This window comes from Leuresthes tenuis, unplaced genomic scaffold (genome assembly GCF_036924035.1).
Source record: "Leuresthes tenuis unplaced genomic scaffold, fLeuTen1.0.hap1 SCAF_19, whole genome shotgun sequence".
Taxonomy (NCBI): domain Eukaryota; kingdom Metazoa; phylum Chordata; class Actinopteri; order Atheriniformes; family Atherinopsidae; genus Leuresthes; species Leuresthes tenuis.
Window position 1 is genome coordinate 26927050 of NW_027325373.1, and position 12392 is coordinate 26939441.

The 12392-nt window shown below is 41.4% G+C and overlaps 1 protein-coding gene across 1 annotated transcript in view; it reads left to right on the forward strand.

Annotated features, from left to right (window-relative positions):
• The window catches only part of LOC140277279 (thyrotropin receptor-like), a 53121-nt gene that overhangs the window by 25314 nt on the left and 15415 nt on the right, over positions 1 to 12392 (forward strand). Inside the window, exon 8 of the mRNA XM_072372245.1 lies at positions 98 to 175. Coding sequence (XP_072228346.1) covers positions 98 to 175 — 78 coding nt within the window. The remainder of the gene's footprint in view (positions 1 to 97; positions 176 to 12392) is intronic.

The window sequence follows — 12392 nt, forward strand, 5'->3', positions numbered from 1 at the left end:
TCTTATCTTTTGAAGAGTCATGATGTTTTATGGATGATGAAAAAAAATGTGTTTTTTTTAATGTCCAACTGTTCTTAATCTACTCTCTTTAATTTAGGTACCTTAACAAGAATGTGGATTTGGAACATATAGATGAATTTGCATTTCATGGTGTGGTTCATGGCCCAACTCATTTGTAAGTCATTCGTAAGAACAGAAAATAAAAATTAAAGTCAACTTTATGTTATGTAACACTTAAAGGACATAAAGGCTGTACCTTGAATCTAAGTGTTCAAAAATTATCTATACTTTGAGTTGTGCATTATCACAGTCTACAAACACAGTTGTACATAACTTTGACTTTATACACCTAAAGGTTTAGAGTTTTTTGGAAACTACATATACGGCTGTGTTAGATCAAATCCAGGCTATACTTGCATATAAGTCTTACTATTGCATCAAACTGAATTTCAAATAAAACCTCTTGGTGCTACCAATGTGGTTCTATAATTGATTAAATAGAAAACAGAAGCTGTTATTGGACGAATGTAACATGCCATATCATATTTGGATTAGTCCTTATAAAACATTAAATACTAGGAGCTCAGAGGACAGTAGTTTTTTGGGCTTTATAATCCATGGTCTCGGTGTCTTACAGGGTCATTTGTTGCACATTTGAAAAAGCTACTGTAAAGTAAAAGGGTGGCAATTGAGGATTTAAAAAAACAAATAAAAATGTTTGAAGAAAAGTGAGAGCTACTCATCCTGACCAGTATGTCGAAGCTAAATGGGTTCCACAAAGGTTAACTCAACTTCATGCAGTAACTCAAGTTTATACAAGTTTCACTGTTCTAACCATTTGTAACTGCATAACAACAGATTGTAAAATAAAATAATCAGACATAGTCCATAAAAATTACATTACAGCAAAATATGGTCTGAAAGGTCAAACAGAGAACTTTGGGACATAGGGAATCTCTAGAGTGTCTAAGGGTGCTTTCACACTAGGATAGTCCGGGGGACTCTGTTGAGTTGGGTGGGGAATGCCAAAATATTTCACACCTTCATTTGGTTTGGTTTACAGTCACACTGTACTTTTAAAAGCAGAACCGACGTCGAGCAGTTACACAGTGTGAAAGCGGTTATGGTTTGTATGAATGGCAGGACACTGAACAGATACTTGGTAGACAGGACCAGTGTTGGTAATAAAGGTGTTAGAGTATAACAGCGTTACCAACGACATTATTTTTTTCAGTAACAAGTAATCTAATTAATTACTTTTACCATCGTTGCAACACTGTTGCCATTACTGAGAATGTGAAGTGGTGCGTTACTACAATTTGGTTGAATTAAGCGCAAGGTGTCAGGTTTTGGCCACACATCAGCTGCCTGGAGAGAGCCGGGGTGGGGATGATGACGCCGTTGCAAATGCGATGATGATTGGCTGGGTGGGCGGATCATGCCCTGCTCACGCTGTCTCACTGCACGCTCTGACTGCCAAACACAACATGACAGCCACAAAGGCGACGAGCCAGGGAAACTCAAAGATAGCGTCCTCAAACTGGAAGTACCGGCACTACTCGCTCATTATAATTAAAGGCAAATGTGTTTATGTAACATGCAGCTATGCCCAGGAAATAAGACTTTATTCATGTCTGCCTCAAGCAACTCGAATCAACACATGCTAACATGGCAGGCTGCAATCTATTGAGTTCAAATAAATACCAAATGTTCTAAAATACAATAAATAGTGTTTTTATTCTTCAATCAGTTAATATAAACATCTTTGACATTAAAGATGTTATAGAACGTAATAGCGTACAGAACATGAAAAATAATGCATGAGAAGTAATTTGTAACTATAACTAATTACTTTTTAAAGTGAGATGACCACACTGGACAGGACTGGTGTAAAAATGTTCATTTTCAATGAAATGTGCAAAAACTGAACTCTGTTGTACTGAGAGAAAATATTCTGCTGGTGAAGGATCGATGCAGTGTCAAAGAGTTTCACTGATAGGGAGAAGACATGTTCACAAGTACTTTTTTCCAAGTCAAGTCTTAAGTCTTTGAGGACCAATAACAAGTCAAGTCTCAAGTCTTTTGACCCAAGTCCAAGTCAAGTATGCAACGTTCTATCATTAGACACATGCCATTTGGTCTAGATAAGACTGCATTGCTGTATGTTATGGACTGAAAGCATGTACTGTATTATCAATATATGTAATATCCTTATACACTGCAGGATCAAAACTGATCAGAGCACGGTCACTTGATAGGGCTATTTCAATCCAATGTGAAGAAACGCCATGAAAGTTTGTTTGAAATATATAAATGTATTTGAAAAATGTGTGCTTGCTCTGCACCACAGGATACATTAACAGGCATATTAATAACCGACTGTGTAGCCTGAACTTCATTTTTCAGTTTTTTTGTCAGCCTGGAATTTTATCAGGTGGTCTTGAAATTGTAAATGTAGCGCATTTTAAAACAGCAATTAGATTGACGTTAAGCTACATCCACGTACACTTGGCTTAGCAATTAATTTGGTAACTGTTAACCGAGGCTACTTAACCAAAGTTCTTTCAAAATTTCCCAGGCTGCTGCAGATAAATCAGCAACGCCGTGTAGTGAACAATGAAGCTATAATCTGCATATAGTTTACAGCACTGTTTACTTTGATTAGTTTGCTAGCGGTACCTGTCACATTATAAAGAGAATGACCTGTCCTTGTGCGTTTTCAGGTGCCTGATGAAGTTGGAGGTAGTTGAGGCTATGTTGCACGCAGGTGTGAGGCTATGTTGCGCTCAGCCTTGTCATACATTGGAATGAATGAAATAAAGATCAGAAACAATAATTTCATAAAATGAAGATTGTTTATAAGTCCCAAACCTCAAGTCCAAGTCAAGTCTTTTGAGGACAAGTCTGAAGTCAAGTCTTGATTCTTTGTATGTGAGACTTCAGTGCAACTCAAGTTGAATCATGCGACTCGAGTCCCCGTTTTTTTTCTCACAGCACCGGGACTTTTTCCATCTTAAGGCTCATATTGAAGAGACTCTGAAGAGGGACTGCTAGTTGACCAGCACAGTCCCTTAGAAGCCTTGGACAGACTCCATCTGGGCCTGCAACCGTCTCTGACAGAAGTCTCCTGAGCTCAGCTCCAACCTTCTCTATAGTTAGAGACAGGGGTGGGGGTGCAGCTGGACAGAGGAGGGCTAGTGATGGGAGTTGCTGCAGATGTGGAGGTGCAGCTGGACTGAGGAGGCCAGGCAGTGGGAGCAGCCATAGATGTGAAGGTGCAGCTCGGCTCAGGAGGGCTGGAGGGGATGGCTGCCACAGCTGTGGACATGCAGCTGGGCTCAGGAGGCCTGCCAATGAAAGCTGACACAGTCGCAGAGGTGCAGTTAGACTCAGTAGGCCTGGTGGTGGAAGCTGCCGCAGAGGTGGAGGTGTCGCTGGGCAGTGGAAGCAGTATAGAGGAAACAGTATAGACGAAGCATGCTGAAGTGGTAGGGGTGGAGGAAGTTGCGGCAGAGGTAGAAAAAGCCACACTATCAAACCTGTTGTAATATTGGCTCTGTTCACATCACCATCCATAGACTGAGAGTTCCTCAGTCTGTATCCAGTGATGGTCCTCATGCCCCTCCACACCTCCTTGGTGTTATTGTTCTCCAGCTGTCTCTCTACCTTTTTCTTGTACTCAACCTTAGCTTGATGTTGTGTCTTTTTAAGCTCCTGTTGTACATTCCTCCACCTTTCTCCATCCCCATTCTGGAACACCCTCTTTTTCTGGTTCAGGTCTTTGATGTCACTGGTTATCCATGGTTTATTATTTGGATAGCGCCTTACAGTCCTCACTGTAATTAATGTAGTCTGTGATGGTGCTGACCCTTCTGTCCATGTCAATGTCCATTTCTTCCTCCTCCGGTGGTACAGCCCAGTTTGTGACATCAAAGCAGTTTCCCAATGCATCCCTCATCACTGGTGACCACTTCCTGAAAGATCTGGTCGTAACAGGAAGTCTTTGTACACCAGGTCTGTAATGTGGGTTGTAGATAGACCATGCTGGGATCAGATCTACCCAGTGGTGGAAGAGACACTGCCCTGTAAGCCTCCTCTATAAAACAGATCTAATGTCCTTTCTCCATGTGTTGTACGATCTGCTCTTACGGCTGTATGTCCACACACGAGTCTGGTGTGTTGTCTTTCAGCCAGGACTCAGACAGACAGATTAAACTGCTCTCCCTATACAGCTGTTGGTTCCGCATAAGCGCCTCTTGTTCATGACACTTGTTAGGTAGCTAGTTAGTGTTTCCCATAATCACAGAGGGATGAAAAGGCTTGTACCTCCACATGCTGTGGTGCCTCTTTGCCTTTAGTTTTGCTCCAGCTCTGCATCCACTGTACCTCTTTCTTAGTTCATTCGGAATTGGATGGTGCACATAAACCCCCTCACTCACCCCCACCCTCCCCCCCCACCCTCCCCCACTACACGTCTCCTCCACACCATACACTCCTTTCAATCAGTAGACCCTTCTCTCCCACCAGAATCTCAGGACATTTACACCATCAAAACTATCATTTCACATAGACAGTTAAAACCGAGAAATGTTTTTAGACCCAAAAGTGCTTTTACTATTCTTCTTTACTATTCTATTCTTCTACTATTCTACAACACCATGATGAGAGCATATTCAGTATTGACATCAAAATGGCTTTGAATGGCTTGAACGTGCTCTCTATTTTAAATAACTCTTTAATCATAAATTATTTAATTTTAGATAAAAGCTTAGATAGTATTATCCTTACAGAGACATGGCTTGGCACCAATGCACCTGTTGTTCCCACTGAGGCTTCCCCACCAAATTTTAACGTTCTATTTTTTACTTTTTGGAGGCAGGAACTGCATCAATATCGTGAACCACAATGTCCTCAAACAAAGTTCCTTTTAACAGCTATTCATCATTTTAGCATCATACCTTTGTTTTTAGCAGTCCTCCTGTTCTTTGTATAACGGTCTACAGACCACCCCTGTATTCCATGTCTTTTATCAGTGAATTCTCTGAACTGCTATCAGTCATTTACACCACCTACAACAGGATTTTAATAACTGGCGATTTTAATCTACATGTTGACAACACCTCGGACCCAGTATCCAGAGAATTAAACCTCTTAAACTGCTTGGATTTTAAACAACAAGTAGCACAGCCGACCCACAGCAGAGGACACACCCTGGACCTGGTCATAACCTTTGGCCTGTCCGTGGGTGTGTCCTCTGTTGTGGACCTGGCTGTGTCTGACCACTACTGTGTGTTTTTTAACATCACCAGTTTTAATCAGCGGGAGGCCCCGGTGAGGAAACGCTACCTAACTTCTGAAGTGGCTTCAAATTTTATCCAGATTTTACAGAGCACTCCTGCAGAAATTTTACCAGTACCTTGTGATTTTATCGTTGACAATTTTAACAGCAATCTTAAGTCAACGCTGGACTCAGTGTTCTGAGTCCTCTTTTAACAAAAACAATCAAGACAAAACTTACACCCCCATGGAGAAATGAGGAAACAAAGGAACTGAAAAGAAACTGCAGGAGTGCTGAAAGGAGATGGAGAAAATCAAAACCATTCACTACCAAATTTTACGCCAACAACTCAAAACCTACAATAATGCAATCAAACAAGCAAGAATTTCCCATTTTAAAAAAAACAACTAATCTCAACAACAACTAATTTTAGCAGATCCCCCAAAATAACACCAGGTACTCTCTGTTAGGACTTTGCAGACCACTTCAGAAGTAAAACTGATGACATCAGATCCAGTCTTTTATCTCTACAGTTTTTAGCCCTCACCACACCTGGATCATTGCTTTTACCTGAGGAAACACTGGAGAGTTTTGCCGTGGTTAATGCGGGGACAGTTGGTCGAGTCTTCTCCCAGGTAAACCCTACAAGCTGCCTTTTAGACCCAATTCCCACATCGTTTTTTAAAACATTTTATGGATTCTTTGAGGAAAAGCTTTTAAACATTGTGAATGGATCTCTCGAGACGGGTGTCTTCCCCACCTCTTTTAAAACAGCAGTGGTGAGGCCCCTTCTGAAGAAGAACAATTTAGACCCAAACATTAACAATTACTGGCCTGTATCAAATTGACCATTTTTAAGTAAAATATTAGAAAAACTGTTTTTTAACCAAGTAAATTTTTTTTTTTTTTTTTTTAAAACATGAGCAATATTTTAGAGAAGTATCAATCTAATTTTAGGATTAACCACAGTACTGAGACAGCCCTTTTAAAGATTTTGAATGATACCAGCTGCAACTTAGATAATCATAAACTCACAGTCCTGGTACTACTGAATCTTACCGTTGCCTTCGATACAGTAGACCATCACATTTTCTTAAACAGACAAAGGAACCTGGTCGGCCTGTCTGGTACTGTTTTTAAATGGTTTTCTCCCTACCTCACAGATCGATACTTCTTTGCAAGTATGAATACTTTTTTGGTCTTCGTGAGGACGAGAGCAGCTGAGTTCTGAATGAGCTGCTGTTGTCTAACTCAGAACTGCACGGAAAGAACATCGTGTGTCTGCTAGTGTAAGTTTTTCTAAGCTTCTTTGCCAAAATTAATATCTGTTGTTGAGAAAGTGATCAAAACCCATCCGTGGGTGAAATCTGTTGCCTATTGGCATCGGTTGGGCCATCGCAAAGCAATCAGAGTATTCAGGAGCTGTGAACGGTCGGTCACTCCCCTCTGAAAACACTTGGTGGTTAACTCTCGGTGGGCGGTCTCAGCCTAGTGCAATTAGCTAAATCATGAACGGCTGTGTCCAATTGTGCACAGAACATAAAATAAGGGGCGTAATAATCTCAGAGCTGCCGAAAGGAAATGGCACAAGTCAAAAAAATCCTGCAGATCGAGCTAAACTCCAGGCGCTACTGTCATCTTTTGCATCCAGTGTTACTGATGCAAAAAAGTATTTCTACATTAACAAGATTCATAGTACTACTGACACCTGGGACCACTGGCTCCACCACCTGCTACCAATCTTACAGCAGACACCTTCGCCTAATTTTTTACTGACAAAGTGGCAGCTATAAGCAAACAGTTTACCAAACCTGGTACCACAAAATATGCATGCAAAAGTCCTACTGCATCATTTTACTCATTTACCCTTCTCACTCAGAGCAGTGTGTCTAAACTTCTCACTTGTAGCCGTCCTACTACATGCCCGTTGGACCCCGTCCCTACTAATCTTCTCCAATCCATTGCTCCTACTGTAACTGCAGCAGTCACACATGTGATTAATGCTTCTCTGACATCGGGCACATTTCCTACCACATTCAAGCAAGCTCAGGTTACACCGCTGCTCAAGAAACCTTCCCTCCCTCCAACTCATGTGGAGAATTATCGGCCGGTCTCTCTCCTCCCGTTTCTGTCTCAAACCATTGAAAGGGCGGTCTTTAAGCAGGTCACTGATTACCTCTCACATAACAACCTCCTTGATCCAAACCAATCTGGGTTTAAAAGTGGACACTCCACCAAAACGGCTCTGTTGGCTGTGACAGAAGCCTTAAAAGAAGCCAGAGCGACGGCTAAGTCCTCTGTACTTATCCTGCTTGACTTATCGGCTGCATTTGACACTGTTAACCACAGAATCCTTTTGTCCATACTCTCCAGCATGGACATCACAGGGAGAGCACACTCCTGGTTTGAATCGTACCTCACTGGTCGGTCTTTCAAAGTATCCTGGCTTGGTCACACTTCTGCAGCGCACCACTTTACCACAGGGGTCCCCCAAGGTTCAGTACTGGGACCTCTTCTCTCTGCCATAAACACCAACTCACTGGGACAGATCATCCAATCACATGGCTTCTCATACCAATGTTATGCTGATGATACCCATCTGTCATTCCCACCTGACGACCACACGGTCCCTGCACAAATCTCAGACTGTCTCTCTGACATATCAGCATGGATGAAAGCCCATCACCTCCAACTTAACCTCCCAAAAACTGAACTGCTTGTCTTCCCAACCAAATCAACCATACACCACAGCATCTGTATCCAAACTGAATCCCTATCTCTTGCTCCATCAAAGGTAGCTAGAAACTTGGGTGTCATGATTGATGACCAACTAACCTTCAAAGATCATGTTACCTTGGTTGCTCGTTCATGCCGCTTTGCATTGCTAAACATAAGAAAGATCAGACCATACCTAACCCAACATGCCCCCCAACTCCTGGTGCAGGCCATGGTCATCTCCCGCCTTGACTACTGCAACACTCTCCTAACTGGTCTCCCAGCCTGTGCTGTGAAACCTCTGCAGATGGTCCAGAACGCGGCGGTGCGTCTGGTCTTGGATCAGCCTAAAAGAACACGTCCCCCCTCTGTTCATTGAACTCCACTGGCTGCCCTTAGCCGCCCGCATCAAATTCAAGTCCCTGATGTTAGCTACAAAGTGCTTAATGGAACGGCTCCCATCTACTTGAATGCTCTTGCAAAGGCTTACGTCACAACTCGGTCCCTCCGTTCGTCACAGGATTGTCGTCTAGCAGCTCCTACACCACGCCTAAGACAATCCAAACTCTGTTCATGTGTCGTCCCACGATGGTGGAATGACCTACCGAGCGCTACCAGAACAGGGGCGTCCCTGTCTATCTTCAAGAAGCTCTTGAAGATCCAGGAGCATCTCCTATCCTAGCACTTCCCCTCTGACAGAGTCGGACTCCTGGGTTCCTTCTATGTAGTTTATTGTTAGCTTTTTATATAGCTTGTTATGTCTTCATTTGTAAGTCACTTTGGATAAAAGCGTCTGCTAAATGCAGAAACATGACTGACTTTTTAGGTAGACCTATAAAGATGCTATTACAATAATCAAGCCTACTAAAGATGAATGCATGGGCTAGTTTTTCCAGTGGTAGTAGGCTGACTTTGTTATTGCCTTAATGTGCAACTTAGATAACCATAAACTCACAGTCCTGGTACTACTGGATCTTACCGCCGCCTTCGATACAGTAGACAATCAAATTTTATTAAACATTTTATTTTTTTAACTGGTTTGCTTCCTACCTCACAGATCGATATTTCTTTGTAAGTATGGATACTTTTTTGGTCTTAATGATGACTCGAGCAGCTGAGTTCTGGATGAGCTGCAGTTGTCTAACTGACTTTTTAGGCAGACCTGTAAAGATGCTATTACAATAATCAAGCCTACTAAAGATGGATGCATGGACTAGTTTTCCAAGTCCTGCTGAGACATCAGATCTTTTAACCATGATATACTCTTAAAGTGATAGTTGGCTGACTTTGTTATGGCCTTAATGTGTTTTTTCAAATTTAGGTACGAGTCCGTCACTACACCCAGATTTCTGGCCTGGTTGGTAGTTTTTAGGTGTATATATTGAAGCTCTGTGGTGACCAGCGAACTTCCTACAGCTCAACCAGGACAAAACTGAGGTTTTAGTTATTCGTCCTGAAGGCCAGAGAGACAAACTTTTGACAAAATTACAAGATCTTAAACCATCACAAACTGTAAAAAAATCTGGGGGTGATTTTTGACTCTGAGCTTAGTTTTATTCCACATATTAAAAACATAACAAAGATAGGTTTTTTACCATCTTAAGAATGTAGTCAGAGTCCGCCCATTTCACTCTCAGGACACGGAGGTGCTGATGCATGCTTTTATCTCTTGTCGTTTAGACTATTGTAATACTCTGCTCTCTGGTCCTCCAAAAAAAAAGAGTATCTTGAATCTTTAGCTACTCCAGAATTCAGCCCCACAGAGTGCTGACGAGGACCAGAGGGCGGGAGCTCATTACACCAGTTTTAAAAATCGCTCCATTGTTTCCCCGTACGCTTCAGGATCAAGTTTAAGGTTCTTTTATGTTACGACGGGTTAAGCTGTGGTGTGGCTTAGCAAGAGTTAGACCCGGATGCAGATAATTATAAAGAAAAACTTCATTTATTAAGGCACAAACAAAAAGCGCAGCTGAGCCGGATTACAAAAAACTTAACTTTGAACATGAAAAACAAAACAGAACATGGCTTAAACTATGGAAACATGACTATGACTCTGGACAATCACTATGAGCAAGAACGATTAACGACCGACCTGACAACATGAATGGTGGTGATATCAAAGATGGTGGTAGGATCTGGCAATGACGTGAGGGAACCTGGAAACTAAATACTGAAGGGAGGTGATTGGTGATGGAGTGCAGCTGAGGGGGAAAGCAATGGTGACTTGAGTGAACTGATGAGTAAGAGTGACTGAAGGAAAAACAACGGTAAAAAAACTGTAGACTAAATATAAACCTAAAACATGAAAACAAAAACTATCATCATAACAGAAAAAAAATCAAGAAACGAAGACACAACAAAACCAAGACGTGACATTTTACCTGTTTTTAATGGTCTTGGGCCTTCTTGTTTATCTGACTTACTTTTACCATATCAACCCTCATGGACCCTGAGTTCTTCCAGCACTGGCCTTTTAACCACACCACGTGTTTAACTGGAACAGCCTGCTGGAGAACCTCAGAGACTATTGATGTTTTTAAAAAGATCCTCAAGATTCACCTTTTTAATTAGGCTTTTATTTGATTTCCTTTATTACTTTAATTTTTGTTCTATATTATTTTAATTATATGTTTTAACTCCATGTTTTAGTTAGATATTTTAACTATATGAGCTGAAAAGCTTTTTATCTATTTTTCTGTTTTAGTCTTTCAGTTTTTAGCTCCAGTGTTTCCTCATGGGGGGCTACCACACTGGAATCTGCTTTTGGTCCACTGACGGGGGTGCTGTCAAAATGTGGCTGGAGGGCTATGCTCCTTGGTATGGGGCCTCTTGTCTGCCCGGGTCGGGGCTGTCTCTGTGGCGGCGCACCCTGTGGTCGTGGGCCGAGAGCCCTCTCAGTGTGGTTAGCCCCCCCAAGGGTGGCTCTTTCCTTGCCTTAGGTCTCATGCCCGCCCATGTCTCTGTCTAAAAGATGCAATGGGTCTGAGCTTGTGTGTTTGCTTGTGTGTTTGTTTGTGTGTGTATGTGTGCAAGTGCTTGGGTGTGTATGTGTGTGTCTGTATGTCTCTGTGTCTCTCTGTGTATTTATGGGGGTGGGAGGGTTGGTATGTTTTATCATTGTTGTTTTTAGCCTCTGTGAGGCACTTTGTGTTGCTTTTTAAGTATGAAAGATGCCATATAAATTTGATTTGATTTGATTTGATTAATTTTGGATCCAATCCTTGACAGTGCCAACAGTTCCTCTCTTGTGTACACAGCTCTACTGGTAGCAGTGCACATTGTCAAAAATTAAAATAAAACGAAATGTAAATAAAAAGCAGATCACTAAAAATGTTTAGATTAAAATTCAAAATACATATAATTATATAACTGACAAACAAAATTCAGAGCTACACAGACTTGCTGCAGATAAGGCCGGCACATAGCAACCGTACAGAGTAAAGAGAGCAGAGGGAGGAAAGGTGCATCATGGGAGGTCCCCCAGCAGTCTAGGCCTATAGCAGTTTAACTATGGGATGTTTCAGGATCAACTGAGCCATCCCTAACTATAAGTTTTATCAAAAGAAGGAAAGTTTTAAGCCTAATCTTAAAAGTAGAGAGGATGTCTGCTTCCTGAACCAAAAATGGCAGCTGGTTCCATAGAGAGGGGCCTGATAACTGAAGGCTCTGCCTCCCATTCTACTTTTAGAAACTCTGGGAACCACAAGGAAACCTGCAGTCAGAGCAAAATGCTCTGTTGGAAAAATATCTATTGAGAAGAATTTTAAATTCTATTCTAAATTTAACAAGGAGCCAATGAAGACAAGCTAAAACTGGAGAAATACAATCTCTCCTGTTAGTTCTCATCAGAACATTGGCTTCAGCATTTTAGATCAGCTGGAGGCTTTTCAGAGAAAAATAATAAAGAATTATAGTAAAAGTAGTCCAATGACAAATGGTCATCAATTTTCATCTGGTTTCATAGATAAGTACAGAGTATCATTAGCATAGCAATGCAAATTTATTATTATTATTATTTTTAATAATATATACCTAATGTTCAAAGTGAAAAGAATCGGTCCAAGCACAGAACCCTGAGGAACTCCATGACTTACTCTGGTGTGTGAGGAAGATTATTTATTTACAAGAACAAACTGAAATCTATCAGATAAATATGACTTAAACCATTCGAATGCAGTTTCTTTTATCTGAATAACATAGTCCAACAGGAAATGCTCAGGGCTGTCCAATTTCCCTTTTACATCTTAAGTTCCTGAAAGAAAATGTTGTAGCTCAACTTTTTGATCATTTACACATAGACAAAGTTTCAGTCAGGATTCAGAGCACATCATAGCACAGAAACAGCACTGGTCAAGGTGAGCAATAATCTTCTCTTGGCCTCTAATTGTGAACTTGTGTC